Source organism: Arachis duranensis, chromosome 9 (assembly GCF_000817695.3).
Source record: "Arachis duranensis cultivar V14167 chromosome 9, aradu.V14167.gnm2.J7QH, whole genome shotgun sequence".
In the NCBI taxonomy this organism is placed as follows: domain Eukaryota; kingdom Viridiplantae; phylum Streptophyta; class Magnoliopsida; order Fabales; family Fabaceae; genus Arachis; species Arachis duranensis.
This window is the reverse complement of record NC_029780.3, coordinates 94,163,382-94,178,851: the sequence shown is the minus strand read 5'-3', so window position 1 is coordinate 94,178,851 and position 15,470 is coordinate 94,163,382. Positions and strand designations below refer to the sequence as shown.

The 15,470-nt window shown below is 36.9% G+C and overlaps 2 protein-coding genes and 1 pseudogene across 3 annotated transcripts; 1 reads left to right on the top strand and 2 right to left on the bottom strand.

The window, feature by feature from the left end:
- The first annotated feature begins 1,418 nt into the window (after positions 1-1,418).
- On the top strand, positions 1,419-6,402 carry LOC107466249 (multiple organellar RNA editing factor 5, chloroplastic/mitochondrial-like; annotated as a pseudogene).
- An 813-nt stretch (positions 6,403-7,215) lies between these two features.
- Positions 7,216-11,746, bottom strand: LOC107466254 (protein NPGR2). 2 transcript variants are annotated; one of them, XM_016085240.3, is made up of 6 exons: positions 11,632-11,746; positions 10,825-11,143; positions 10,075-10,333; positions 8,652-9,868; positions 8,134-8,287; positions 7,216-7,676 (listed from the first exon to the last, which is right to left on the bottom strand). In XM_016085240.3, exons 2-6 carry the CDS (start codon positions 11,104-11,106, stop codon positions 7,360-7,362), a joined length of 2,229 nt encoding a protein of 742 aa, XP_015940726.1. In that variant the 5' UTR covers positions 11,107-11,143; positions 11,632-11,746; the 3' UTR covers positions 7,216-7,359. The 2 variants fall into 2 exon arrangements, with proteins under 2 accessions (XP_015940726.1, XP_020986254.1); XM_021130595.2 differs by lacking the exon at positions 11,632-11,746 and adding an exon at positions 11,351-11,488.
- Positions 11,747-13,719: 1,973 nt separating this feature from the next.
- On the bottom strand, positions 13,720-15,006 carry LOC107466240 (glycine-rich cell wall structural protein). The gene has a single exon (XM_052254332.1). It carries the CDS (start codon positions 14,950-14,952, stop codon positions 13,720-13,722), a length of 1,233 nt encoding a protein of 410 aa, XP_052110292.1. The 5' UTR covers positions 14,953-15,006.
- Between the last annotated feature and the right edge of the window lie 464 nt (positions 15,007-15,470).

Sequence of the window (15,470 nt, the reverse complement as noted above, 5' to 3'; positions counted from 1 at the left end):
TGAGACATTGAAAACAGATTGAGGTATAAAATGACCACTCTGCAGCACAAAATCTGAATTAGGGTGCAAGGTGGCTTCATTATGCACAACTTGGGGTGATTCTCCTAGCTTGGATGAAACCGTATCCTGGTTGAGTGGGCTTGCCGCTGAGGTGTCTTCGGAGAGTGATATAGTTTCATCAATAGCAATGGTAGGTTTGATGTCGACCCTTAGCTTGAGGGGTGGAAAGCAGAGACCTTTGGCCACCATATTGTGGTCTTTTACTTCGATAATGAAAAATTTCTCCCTACCAACGTAGCACACTTTGAGCCAACCACCTTCTTTGAGGCCATAGAGTGTGACTAAGCTGTTGTAACCAGCAACAATAATAGCAGTGCGATGACACTTCTCAATAACAACATCAACCTCATTTCCAGCAAAGTCATAGAAAGTCATGAAGTTTGGAAGCCCGCCCTTAAATCTCCTGAAGAAGATGGAAGGGATCTCACCCATGTCCTGCAAGATGCTTTTTAAATGTTAGAAGACAGATGAACTTTGATGTATGGATAAATAATCAGCCTATTGATGGGTACGCTATCAATTGAATATCGGGCTAACTATTTCCTTACCAGGTCAGGGTTGATCTCCATATAGAAATAACGCCTTTGGTCGTGGAAGTTGGATGCAGCCATGTCGACCCTCTAATGCGGATTTGTAGTAGCTGCAGATCCGGTGAACCACAACAAAATAAAAGGTATGTAACGGTTTGCTTTAGCTTTGGAGCTCAAGAAATGTAATGTAATGTAATGTACTGTAATAGAGATGGAATAAGAAAGACGGCCTGAGATGACCAACTTAATGAGAGACGAAAAAAAGTGGATTAATATTCTTATAACAATGAGCATAGGATAGGATGGAGCCATGGAGGTACCGGGATTGTGAAGTGCCCTTTTATTGACTCATTAAACGACACATATAAGTCTTGGGAGCATGTTCTTCAGTTTGGAAATCATCACATCTAGAATGGCGTGAGGAGGCCAGGGGGATTCACTTCTCGAGGCATGTATCTCTTCAAAAGATTAAAAGTGAATAAGGACAAAAATAACATGATGATTAGGATGACATAGTTAGTACATGAGGTATGGTGTCATGAATGTAAAGAGGCATAGCCGTTTCAATGAAATAAACAATGTATCATATGTATGTATGGGAAGATTGCATTATAATAATCCATCCATGTATGTATTTATCTATGTATTTTCGTATGTTATAGGATAGGATAGGATGGGAGAAATAGAAATTAACCGGGAGCAAGCCACGTTGAAAATCCACTATTGGAGAAACCCTCTTTTCAAGGGATGTTATAGGATAAAATAGGTTTGAATTTTGGAATAAGGGCCAAGGATTTTGCATAAAACGTGAAATCGAAAGTCCAAACGAGCCCAAAAGGCCAAAACCCTAATCTTTAAAACCCGTCTCCCCACTCCTCACTCTCTCACTCTCTCACTCTCATCCAAAATGGCAAGGGCTCTTGCCTCACGCCTCTTCGTCATGCGCCTCCTCTCCACCACCGCCGCCGCCGCCGCCGTTCCCAGACCTGCCTCTCTTCTTCCGCGCCGCTCCCTCATTTCTCCTCATACCGCTCGCCCCCTATTCCCGGCTCTCTTTCCCGCCGCCAGATTCGGCGGGATCCGGTGCCGAGTGAACCGCGCCGGCGGAGGTGGAGACTCGGCTTACTCTCCCCTGAACTCTGGGTCGTCGTCGTCGTCGTTCAGCGACCGCCCTCCCACCGAGATGGCGCCTCTGTTCCCGGGATGCGACTACCAGCACTGGCTTATCGTCATGGACAAGCCAGGTGGCGAAGGTGCCACCAAGCAGCAGATGATCGATTGCTATGTCCAAACCCTCGCCAAAGTCCTTGGCAGGTGAACAACAAAAATATTTTTCTTTACTTTTTTTATTTGGGGATTTCTGAAGTTCTTTAGAGTCATTGCTGTGTCGGATTTAGTGGTATATTGTTGTGACTTTTGGCCATGAAAATGGGAACTTCTGTTACGCTTTTATTGTTGGGTGTCGGGAGAACAATGTTTGCCCTTGTGATTTTTTTTTAATTTCTTTTGGAATGACGGTGTCTGTTTCGGTTTCATAACTTGTTTGGTTTATAATGGTAACATTTTATGTGATTCACGGACGTTATATTTTTGGTTTGATTTTCAGCGAAGAGGAAGCGAAGAAGAAGATTTACAACGTCTCATGTGAGAGGTACTTTGGATTTGGGTGCGAGATTGACGAGGAGACATCTAATAAGCTAGAAGGTTTATAGTTTGTTACTGCAAGCATTTGAGTGGCTGAGTTATACTGATTTTTCTTATAGTGTTAACTTTCATTATGCTCAATGTTTTCATTTCTATGCTTAGGGGTGAATGGAGTTCTGTTCGTCCTCCCAGATTCGTATGTTGATCCTGAACATAAGGACTATGGTGGTGAGCATCCAATCTAATCCAAAGCTCTCTTATTTGATTATGAAATTGGGTTCCTTCTCATGGAGTAATATAGTGTGTGATAACTGATGTGTACTTATAACAAATATATGTTTCATTCATTTTTATATTATGCTGCAATGCATAATATACGATTTTGTGCATTTTCATTTGAAAATCTGGCTTTAGCCTTGGTGTTTTCATGTTTCCGATATTAATTTTTCTGAATGATACAAGTCCATTTAAAAGAAGCTAGATTTGCCTTGATATAATATTTAGCTCATTTTGTATGGACTTAAACCAAATGTCTCTCTTTACTATTCTGTGCTTTTGTATGCTTTGTGGAGATGCAGATCAGTGGAGCTGAAACAGATTTCTGAAATCAGATTTTGTGTAGTCTTTATGATATGGTTGAGTGTTTCATAGATGCATAATGCTTTTTTCCCTTTGGAGTTATTGGGTGTTTTCATTTTGCTTTCATTTATTTATTTTTCTTAAATATGCCAGTCCATTTCAAAGAAGCTAGATTGTCTTATAACTTATCAAGCTTATTATATAAATATATATGGACTTGCATCAAATGTCTCTCTTTACTATTCTGCACTTTATATACTCTGGAGATGCAGATCAGTGGAGATGAAACATATTTTTACTATCAGGCTTTGTATAGTCTTTATTATGCCTCTTCATAACTTATCAAAGACTGTTTACCTTATGGAGATGGGTTATGTCTGCGCTGAATTATAAATCCAAAAACACTTGTATACTCACATGTGTGATTCTCAGTTTACATGCCTCAAACCATGACTTGATGGTTGCAAATTGATTTTCAAATTCATTTCAGCAAGTTTAGTAAAATCGTGTCTCATTACATTTTCATGCTATTTTTAGTCTCAAACCATGGTTTGAGCTGATTCCAAATAAAGTTGTATTTCCTCTGCCTTCCTCTCTTTGTGAGTAGACGATTACTCGAATGACCAGGCACACTAATTAATATCTTTCCAAGGACCACTAATCAAAGGCCAAATGTCCTATTAATGTCCATCTTGGGAAAGTTAATAACTCTATTAATGTCTAGCTTTGAATGCTTCATGGTCCGACATGACAATTTCCCTCCTGTTTTGTTGTTCCATTAAGTTATGCAGTTGTGAAATTGTTGGAGTTGATACTTAATACTTGGCTCTTCTACTGACTTGTAGTGCTAGCATTCCTTTTCTTCTCCAGACCTGTGCGGAAGCTGGTATTCTTACATTTAAATGCAGTTTGTGTAACACCCCTTTCTTCTACATGTTTCCCTTCATTGGCAGTCCATCTTGGCAAAACTAGTAACTCTCTCCGATTTATGTCTAGTTTTGAATGCTAATGGACTGAGAGAAAACTCACTCTTCCTGTTTTGTTGTTCCGCTACTTTATGGAATTGCATAATCATTGGAGTTGATACACTTAGTAATATAATTGGCTCTTCTCTAGTCCTATAGTGGTATTCCTTTTCTTATTTCAATATGATACTGTTCTGTGTTGTCAATCAGGATTCACTTATGAATGAATCATGCAATTCTCTGTTTCTTATTTCCTGTCTTCTCCAACCCACCTCTCTGATGTGAATCCAGCAATCTAACCGGATAGGAGACAATGTTTTCCCCTCTCAGCTTTCTCCCTACATTTTTCAAATCATTCTTACAATCTCAATGTTATCTAGCATGTAAATTCCTAACAGAGAGACCACTTACAGATTTTTATTGTTTATACTTGAAATGTCTTTACCTAAAGGTAGTTATAGTGTTCTTGTGTGGAGAGACTCATATAAGCGCATTCCATTAACAAAATGATTATATCAGCAGTCCATCTTGGCAAAGCTAATAGCACTCTGGGCAATGTCTAGCTTTTGAATGCTAATGGACTAACAAAAAATATTGCTCCTTTTGTGTTTTCTAGTTTATGGAATTGCGGAACTGTTGGAGTTTATATACAATAACTTGATCTCTCTCCTATGCCAGTGGTGCTAACGTGTTTGAAATTACAAGTAGATTAATGTTGCATATTGCATGTATTTTATCTTTTCGACTTGAAATATCTTGAATAAAAATGGTTGTGTCTGCAGTCCATCTTGGCAAAGCTAATAGCTCTCTGGGTAATGTCTAGCTTTGAATGCTAATGGACTAACATAAAATATCTCTCCTCCTTCTGTTTTCCTAATTTATGGATTTGCAGAATTATTGGAGTTGATACATATAGAATAACTTGATATGCCCCCCTCTCCTTCTCTCTCTCTTTAGGCCAGCAGTCCAAGTGGATTAACGTTGAACCCATGTATTTATAGTTTCTACTTGAAATGTCATGTAAAAGATAGTGATTGATAGAATTCTTGCTAGAAACTAGGAGTGAGACATGCAAAGAAAAAAACACACCAATAATGTAGACAGGCTGTATGCATAAGCAGTCTGTCTTGGCAAAGGTAATAACTCTTGTGAGTAATGTCTAGCTTTGAATGCTAATGGACTAATAGAAATTATCTCTCCTCCTTTTCTGCTTTGCATTAATGTTTTTATTCTTTTATAACAAAAGAAAGACTTTCATTAGTGTACAGCTGAAACATTACAAAGGAGTGAAGGAAAAGATATATCCTCTTAAAACCAAATGAAAAAAGACAAACAAATACCATAGACCTCAATGGAACATAGCTTTCCAATCTCTAATCATGTCTAAAGAGGAAAGTCCTCTGAAAAGTCCATATGCTTTATACACCGCATAGATGCTAAATGCCTAATTCTATCCCTAACAATAACTTTTCCTGAGGATCTATCACTGGAGGTGTGTTGATTGTGTTCTAGCCATATACTCCATATAGTGGCATATATTACACATTACCACAATGACTTTACCTGTTTCTTTCTCCCAAAACTTGAAACCTCATCAAAAGAAAGTGATCTAGTGATGTGGGACACACCCAAGATTCTCCAAAAGTGTCGAACACATAATTGCACGAAGAAATGCCATAGGGCAGTGTAAAAGCAATGTGAGACTGTTTGAGTCTCCCCTAACACAACACACATTTGGGGAAATGTCCTTATGTGATCTTCTAGGCCAGTAATGCCAAATTTTTAAAAATGCTAATTAACATAGAGTATCCCTTGTATTCTCTTGTACTTAAAATGTCTCATAAAGGTAATGATCATCAAATTACTCTTGCTAAATGGCAGCCGCGAGCAGTCCATCTTGGCAAAGCTAATAACACTCTGTAATGTCTAGCTTTGAATGCTAATGGACTAACATAAAAATTCTCTCCTCTCGTTCTGCTTCACAAATTTTATGTAGTTGCAGAATTATATTGGAGTTGATACACAGCAAAACTTGATATCTCGTTTTTGTTTGGTTGCAATTACGGTTGAATGTCAATATAATAATAAAATATTGAATTCTGTATAGTTTCTTAAGTTCATAGTTCCAGCAAGACGTCTTGATCCTTGTATATCTTCTGTGTTTGCACTAATTTCGAATTTTGCAGTGTCCTTGATTTATACGCAAATGCTGTCCCCCTTTTTTTTTTTAAAAAAAAATCTGTTTGGGATATCAGTGGTACTAAAATCCACATCAAGGCTCTGCAACTGTGAAAATTTCTCAACATTTGTTCATCTTATTGATTTCTGCTATCAAGGTTCTCCGCTTTCTCATAATAATGATATCCATAGGTTAATTATTGTATTAAAATTGAGTTGGTGCAGGTGAATTATTTGTGAATGGAGAGATAGTTCAGAGGTCACCTGAAAGACAGAGAAGGGTGGAGCCACAACCACAAAGGCATCAGGATAGGCCAAGATACAATGACAGAACAAGGTATGTTCGCCGAAAAGAAAACACGCGCTAAAGAACTAGAGCCAGTTTGTGATGGGTGTATATATAATATCATGCAATTGCTGCATGCACAAATATTAGTGCTGCATTTGGATGCATAATCAGTTTCAAGCCACTGGACAGTGCTTGTAGTTGAACCTTATCACTCTATCTGTTGTAGCTTTCTATCTTATCAGTTGTTATCAACAGAATCTTGAACATTTAATTAGTCTCTAATGCCATGGCTTTCTTTAGGTTGTTCTGTTTGACAGAGAAAAGTATTTCTGGATATTTATTTTTTTGGTGTCATTCTTCTATTTAATTAACCATTAGTATACTGAATCCGATCCCATGCACGGGAGAAATTTTAGCAAATAAAATAATTTAATTGAGATTGATTAATCATTAAATAACATCGAATCAATCTCAAACTTTTAAATAAGAATAACATCTCTTAATTAAGAAAAGTTTCGTAGATATTTATTGTTCAATAGTTTTTTTAATACTTATTTTCAACTTTTACATCTAACTGAATAAAAATGGTCTATTTTTTTGAGTTTTTCTTACTTTGCTATTATTTAGAATCGCAATGAAAATTTGGTAGTCGAATAATTCAACACTTATGGATAGATTAATTATAGAAAAGCAGCAGATATCGCAAGATCTCGGATCATATCAGCATCATTACCAAGTAAGGGTAAAAGTCCTCTATTCCTTTCCCTCTCCTTTTCCCACTACATCTATGAAACAAGACTTAAAAACGAGGTAATAAATAATATACCGTATTAACAAACACGACTAACATAATATCAACACGGTAAAAAAAAAAAAATATTAATGTTGGTATCTTTTAAACCCGCTCGAAGTTATTAAATATCGAGCCTAAAAAGAATGCAACTTTTGTTACTTTGGTGTTGGGTATATCTTTAGACAAATTTACTAGCTACATATATCATTCTTCAAAAAGCAAAGCTTTACAAGTAGACCTATAACTTATCACACATCTTCAACGACAACAAAATAAATAAATAAATAAATAAAATGAAATAAAAAATTGTGGTGAAGTTGGCTATCTAAAGGGTTCAATGGGAGAAGTTTCTTCAAGATGAGCAGCAGCCTCAAAGCACTCAGCAGCTTCCAATGCAGATGTGCCCAAATCATGTTTGTAGAGCAGTCCAAGATTGTACCAAGCATTTGGGTTTGTTCTGTCAAGCCTTAGTGCATCATTCAGAAGGCTTCTCACAATTGAAGATGATTGGCCACCAAGCTGTCTCAGAACACATGCTGTTGATATCAAACTTGGCACATGGTTTGGTTCGATGTCTAGTGCTTTCCTAAATGCATTCAATGCTTCTTGCTGCTGATCTCTGGCCTTGAAAAGTAAACCTGTTTTGTAACACCCAACTTGTGAGTTTTGGAGCATCAAGATTTAAGAAAAGGATAATTTTGCTCCCATATTTTATAACTTCACTTTACACATAATTTTTTTGTATTATATGCATACATAAATTTGTAAAAAAAAAAGTGAGATTATCAAAATAAAAGTGACAATATCCATTCTTCAAGATTTATTGTATAGACACAAGTCTAATATCTTATCTTTAGACACACTTACATAAAAGTCGGTATGATCCATGAATAATATAATTAATATATTTTGAATAAAGTAGTGTGAAAAATTTTAATTTAAAATGGCTTAAGGAAAACTTGCACCCTATAATCTACATCAAAATTTTTCAGGAACCAAGATTAAAGATTTTCAAAGATAAAAGACCAGAAGAAAACTAAACCCATATAAAGAACCATAGAACTATAGAATAGAAGGAAAGCATGAATTTACTACCTGTGGAGTGCCATCTAGAAGCAGAATAAGGATTAATAGCCTTAGACTTTGCAAGACAAACTTCAGCATCTCGCCACTGTGATAAAGCAATGTACAAGTTGGCCAAATCATGCCATATTTCCATCTCCAGATTTCTGTTGCGGTTTCTCTTACTCTGTACAACACAGAATAAGAGATGCCATAAAATTTCTCCATATCTCAAATGCTAGAGTGAAACTGAAGATTCAAAACTATGTTTCAAATAAAGGAGGAAAATACTATGAAAAACTGGTTAAAAAAAAAGCAAAACAAAACTTGGAAGTGAGCACTAAAAATGATATATAAAAAGGGAAATATTTACTTACAAAAATACCCATAAAAAATAATCTTATACTTTGGTAATGACTGAAACCAAATATGAGAATTCCTAATGATTGTTCTTTGTGCCTCTTCTTAAAGATGAGAATTAAGGCCAAGCTTACTTTAAATAATTTGAACAATTAAGGAATAAAAGTAATTAATCTTTCAATGTTGTATACCTTCATAACCTTATTTGCAGTGCCCAAACTTTTGTTTTGGACTTGAAGCACAGCAAGGAGGAAAGTATATGTCTCCACTGCACTCCTTAATCTTCCCTGTGCAATCCGGAGTTTCGCTTTGGTTCTCAACAACTCTCCTTGATCCCATTTCCCACTTTGATCTATGGCAGCATCAATAACCAACTCTGCATCCACAAAATTCTTTTGAGCTGATAAAATCCTTGCAAGTAATACATATGCAGCAACACTAGATCCACCCTCAAGCTTAACCAGTTCCTTTGCATGACAAAAAGCAATGCTCAAGTTCCGCTGCTCGGCGTATTCTAGACAAAGATGAAGGACTATGTAAGGATCACTCTCACTCATCGTTCTCTCTGCCGTTTTCAGAGCCCTCAGTGCTTCGGATTGCATTAAAACTTTCTCTGAATCAGAAGCTATCAACCTTGATTTCGATGAGAGCAGAACACCTAGTAAGCAATATGCAATTGCCACCACTTGCATGCACTTTCCATCCAACTGAGAAATTGCTTTGCAAGAATATTTGATTCCATCCTCAACACAAACCATGTTATCTGCACAAATTTTTGAAGCTAGAAGCAGTTCCTGTTCGCACTCCGAGTTCTCTCTATCATTCAAAGAGTTCCTCAAAAGATCCAAAGCAATCATGTGCTCACCTTCACCAAAGTAACAAAGTGCTAGAATATAATGTCTTTCTTTCCTCTCCATGGTTTCCGGAAGCAATTCCTCAACCTGTTGAGCCAGTGTCTTGAACTCCCCGGAAACAGTTAGAGCAAAAGAAAGATGATCAACTACTGAAGGGTCCCATTCAATGCTTCCTATAGCAGAATTTCTCAGCAGAATAAGAAGCAAGAGAACAGCTTCTTCTATATTGTTTCTTGGGACAAAGGAACCGTCCAATTGAGAGCGAAGCGAAGGAGGACTCGCTTCACAGCCGCTATACAGAAGAAACATAGCAAATTCCTTTTGAATTCTTGAAGTTGTTTCAATGTCAAGATTCCATGGATAAAGCAAGGCCCTCCTAAATGATGATATGACATGTTGATGAGAGCCGGCAAGGTTCCATAGCTCTGGAAGTAGTTCTACAGCATTTCTTATAGTCTCTTGTAACTTTCTGTCTAAATCAAAGTTCTCAGGCCATCCTTCAGGTAATGCAGATTCAACGGTGTCCAAAATAGTCTTGCATGATCTAGCAGCTTCTGCAAAATTCATAAATTCACAAATGAAATCAGAACTGCAACTTAGCCGAAATTTACTTGGTAGTTCAGGTTGCATTCCAGAAAGCAAAGTGCGAAATTTGAATCAATGATGAGAAATTCAACATAATATGTAACTAGCAATATAATATGAATTTGTTGATTTTCTCATTAACTAAACATAAATGAATCCAAGAATAAAGAGGCACCTTGAAACCTTCCAAGAATCTGCAATGACTTTGCCTTGAGCAAAACAGCTTCAAGAAGTAGACTAACAGCATGAATGGACATAGGAGGCGCTGCATCACTCAACGAACGGCGTCTATTCATATTCCGTTCACATCTTCTAGATATAGAAATTTTCATCTTTGGAGCAACAGCAGCAATGTCTATTCCTTCAAATACATGAAGTGCAGCTTCAAAATTACCCTTCTGATATTCAAGCCTTCCTAGTAAAGCTCTAGCTTCCTATGACAAAAGGGTCATTTACTCATTTAGTTTCATCTTATAATGAGGAGACATCTCAATCAATAAAATCAAATGACAAATATTGGGACAACACCTTTTTCGTCATCAAAAGGGGGAAAAAATAATAACATACTGCAACAGCCTTAGATGGAAGCAGAAAGGGATAAAAAAGAAAAAGGAAATAAAAGCAGATAAAGGTTTCTAGTGGTACCCTTTTACAGTCTGCTTTGCAGATATATGTTCCACTCAAATTCTATGGAAGAAATTCATAAAATAGGTGGCTACTTCCATAAAGACGTCTTCATATGAATATGACAATGCAAACCGTTAAATGGTTTGATATGTTTGACTGAACTATTTATCGGTTTGCAATACCATCTTCGCATGAAGATGTCTTCATGGAAATAGCCACGGAGCCGAAATACTTGCATGTTCCTATAACACACTCAATATGCGCAACCAATAAAATTTAAAAAACAGACTAATGAAACCTCATAGTTCAAGTAACCACTTTCACGAAGTGTGGACTCTGCTTCTTCAATGTTGCTATTATCCAACTTTGGATCAAATTCAGCAGCACCAGGCCTAGATGAATAGCCACTCGCTGTAGCTGAATAGTCCCTTGTTGCAAGTGACTCTGATGAATAACCACCAATCTCATCAACAGCAACCTGTTCCCCAGAACGCATGCAATTGATCATCTTCTCCAATCTCTCCTCAATCCCAAGAAACTTTCTCTTCTTACTTACAATCCAATTCCTAATAACTCTCATTCTTCCACAACATTGAACTTGATGACTTGGCCCTTTCCTGAAGCATAAATAACCATAGAACACAATCAAGAATCAACACACTTCAAAAGTGTATCTCTGTTTATACCTTGTATATATAACCTATGCTTTTGTGTGTCCCTGACATATATACATACATCAAACATTCATGTGAAAAACTGAAAACGACATAACAAGAAAACATGTGCATTTCTGTTTCTGAGTCCAACGATATATCAGCTTTTACCATCACTTTTCGTGCACTTGCTTTGGAGTACATGACAAGGTTTCAGCTTTAAGAATCATAGTTTTCCTTTTTCAACAACTGAGAATTCCTCACACTTTACATGAAGTGACCCCATGAAAGAATTTGGCCAAAAATTCACTCTCTCACATTACAAATCAACAAAACAAACCAAGAAGCAAAGAATTTATAAGCTTTTAATATACACAACCATATATATAAACTATGAATTGAATATTGCAACGAAAAATGGTGAAAAAGAAAAAAGAGTATGATTTACTAACCTAGAGTTGAAGGGAAGAAAACCTTCTTTGTCAGAAACATAGACAGATAGAAAGATTGTAGAACATGAAAAAGAACAAGTTGAAGGTAAATGAAAAAAGAAGGGGTAAAAATATAAAAAAGTAGCTTTTCAATAATAGAAAAGGCATAAAATGGAGCCCCCCACCAAGACAAAGAAACAAGTGAGTGCGCTAAAATGGTAATTATCAATTTGGCATGAGAAGAAAAGAAAATTAAAATGTGTCCCCTTTCATGATTTTCACTTGTCAAGCAAGAATCCAAAGCTGCAAGAGAGTACTTTCCACAATGTTTTGTCTGTTTTTTGGTCAAGTTTCAATGTTTGCATCAGTTGTCTGATTGTTCACTTCAATTCAAACACTAGTTCAGTAATATTCATTACATGACAGTGCATTGAATTATTAATTATTATTTCATGACATGGGTCACCATATTATATATGTTACCATATATAAAAATTGAAAACTCACATACCCCTTGTGAATTTCTTTTTTTATTTTGTTTTGTTTGTCCTTTCTTTAATATTTTTTTTTCTCTTGTTTTTCCTTTCACTGTGATTTCTCACATTCCATGTGAATTATTTATTAAGGAGTTGTTTGACAGACATTTCTCTAGAAAAATTAACTCTGAATATTCCACTGAAAGGCACGATTCTTCGTTTAAGTAATCATATGAGACTTAAATGATGTTGAGGGCTGGCAGTTTTTAATAATTTTGACTAGTATTTAGTGATAATATCAAATTATTTTAATAAATAAATATTATTATTTTATATGTATAAATTTTAATAAATATAAATATAAATTATATATTTATATATATAAACTCTTATAAATGTCTGATTAACAAAAAATTTATAAATATAAGTATAAATTATTACTAATCAAATATTGATCCAAATTAATAATATTTATTAATTATCTAGAAATTTTTGATTAACTATATATATCACAGGTGTATATTCTCATTACATATATATTTCCTTTCGCCTCGAAAGGAAGAAACACAATGAGAATAAGGATGGAAAAGAATTGTAAATTTCAACTATTTTTAATTGATTTTTACCATTATATTGATAAAATATTTTTGTGGATCTTATAATTAGTAGATCCCATATTTAGTCCAAACCTTATTGATGAATATAAAAAAATGTTAAGAAACCAACTACTTTTATCAAATATTAATTACTATTTTGTTTTTATATTATTTAAATTTAAAATTTAACTTTAAAATTTACAATATTAACTACATATTAATTAAAAATAATAACTTTTGTTAGTCACTTCTTGTGACAACCAAATTAGCCATGAACATGAAGAAGAAGCAGATCATCTTTGTCTATTTCCTCTTCACTTTTAAGTTTTAAGAACAAAAAAGAATTTTATAACATAAAGATTAGAATGCAACTGAAAAGGACAATTCACAAGATCTGTTAGCTGGTTACGCAAATAATAAATTTTTCTTCCTTATTATTATTGTTGAAAAGATAAAATATTGTGCCGTGAAGAATAAAACGTCATACACAAACTTTTGAAAGCGCGTACTCATTCAATTTTTGCCAAGTAAATCCTACGTACTACTTATTAGAAAATGATCTTTCATACCCACATATTCGACAGTGACGAGCCGTTTTTCTGTTTATCTTTTTAATTATCAGCACAGGGGAAACCATCATATATCAATTAATTTCACGGTTCATTTATTTTACGAAATAATTTTAAATTTTTTTTTTATCATTTTGATCCTACTCCTTGGTTTTGGGATTATATCAAGTGCTGTATTATTAGTTTATTACACTCAAATTTATGTTCCTAGGTATTACATTCAAGAATTGTAACTTTGTTGCTTATGTTTGTGATTGAAATTGGAGACGACAGAAACATTAACTCATATATTGGCAACGTAAGATACATAAAAGGGAAGAAAATGTCTATTCTTTCATTAAACTTTAATATCGGCAAGGAGAAGTACATCAATGAATATTATAACAATATTATTAGAGCGTAAATATTTTTCTCATGCATAAACTTTTGACAAAAACCAATTCAGAATTATATTGCAAGTGCAACAAATTAATTAAAATAGTATATATGATGATATAAGCCTCCTGCTCCTCCACCAAATCCTCCACCTACACCTCCACCTCCACCTCCACCTCCACCTCCTCCGAAGCCACCACCAGATCCCCCTCCAATACCACCACCGAAACCTCCACCTTTACCAAATCCTCCACCAATGCCGCCACCTGAGCCTCCTCCAACACCGCCACCAAAACCACCACCTTTGCCAATTCCTCCTCCAAGGCCACCACCCTTTCCAAATCCACCACCAACACCACCACCTAAACCATCACCTTTTCCAAAGCCGCCACCAGCACCGCCACCTAATCCTCCCCCTTTGCCAATTCCACCTCCAAGTCCACCACCCTTTCCAAACCCACCACCGGCACCACCACCAATTCCATGTCCTCCACCAACACCACCGCCAAGTCCTCCACCTTTTCCGAAACCACCACCGGCACCACCACCAAATCCACCACCGTGTCCACCACCAAGACCTCCACCCTTTCCAAATCCGCCACCGGCACCGCCACCGAACCCATGTCCTCCACCAAGACCACCACCTTTTCCAAAGCCGCCACCACCACCAAGTCCTCCACCCTTCCCTATTCCACCACCAATGCCATGTCCTCCACCAAGTCCACCACCATGTCCACCACCAAGTCCTCCACCGTGTCCACCACCAAGTCCACCACCGTGTCCACCACCAAACCCTCCACCGGCACCACCACCAATGCCATGTCCTCCACCAAGCCCTCCACCACCGCCAGCACCACCACCATGTCCGCCACCAAGACCTCCACCCTTCCCAAATCCACCACCGGCACCGCCACCAATGCCATGTCCTCCACCAAGCCCTCCACCACCGCCAGCACCACCACCAGCACCACCGCCTCCACCAAATCCTCCACCCTTACCTATTCCACCGCCAATCCCTCCTCCTTTGCCAAACCCACCACCAACACCTCCTCCAAGTCCATGTCCCCCACCGCCACCTGCACCACCACCAAAGCCTCCTCCACCTCCAGCCCCGCCGCCTGCACCACCTCCAAAGCCACCCCCAAAACCACCACCAGCTCCTTCACCACCACCAAACCCTCCTCCAAAACCACCTCCCTTTCCAAATCCGAAGTTCTTCTCCTCATTCACACTCGCCACATTCCTTGCAACCACAACATTGGCCACAAAAGCATTAACACACAGCAACAGCAACACTGCTGCAACTCTTTTGTCAACTCGTACCATTTTTCTTCGATCACTTACACACACACTCTTCAATGTTTGTTCTCCAATCCTCGTTGGGGATGAGAGTAGTGAAGTATCCTTTAAGCATGAAGAGGATTTTATAAGTGAATACCCCACAGCTTGCATTAATGGATTCTCAACTGCTAACTGCTTCCAGCATTTAATGAAAATAGCGCTGTTATAATTGTAGCACAATTATTCACGTACCGTTTGGTGCACCTGCTTTTCACACGAAAGGAAAAACTCTCTTCAACATTATTCAAAAACCATGTACTCTGCAATTTGAGACTTCTTCACATGCCTATAGCTACGTTGCTACTTGCCATTTAATTTGTACACCATGTTCCCTCTTCTCCAATTGGCCATTGCCCAAGTTAGGCATTGCCACCAAGTTTTGTTCTGCTCTTTTTAAAGTAAAAATTATTTTAAATGTTTTAAAAATGTATTAAAATATTTTAAATTTTAAAATTTAAGTCATATCTTTTATATATAAAATATACTTAAAAAAATTACCATTT

Bases quoted from the DNA above. Each gene is read 5' to 3' on its own strand.
- LOC107466254 (XM_016085240.3), bottom strand. From the start codon at position 11,106: ATGAGAGTTATTAGGAATTGGATTGTAAGTAAGAAGAGAAAGTTTCTT. The intron at 10,334-10,824 runs GTTTCATTAGTC...CTTTTGTCATAG, and splicing joins GTGGTTACTTGAACTATGAG to GAAGCTAGAGCTTTACTAGG. The intron at 8,288-8,651 runs GTATACAACATT...TGTGTTGTACAG, and splicing joins CTGCAAATAAGGTTATGAAG to AGTAAGAGAAACCGCAACAG.
- LOC107466240 (XM_052254332.1), bottom strand. From the start codon at position 14,952: ATGGTACGAGTTGACAAAAGAGTTGCAGCAGTGTTGCTGTTGCTGTGT.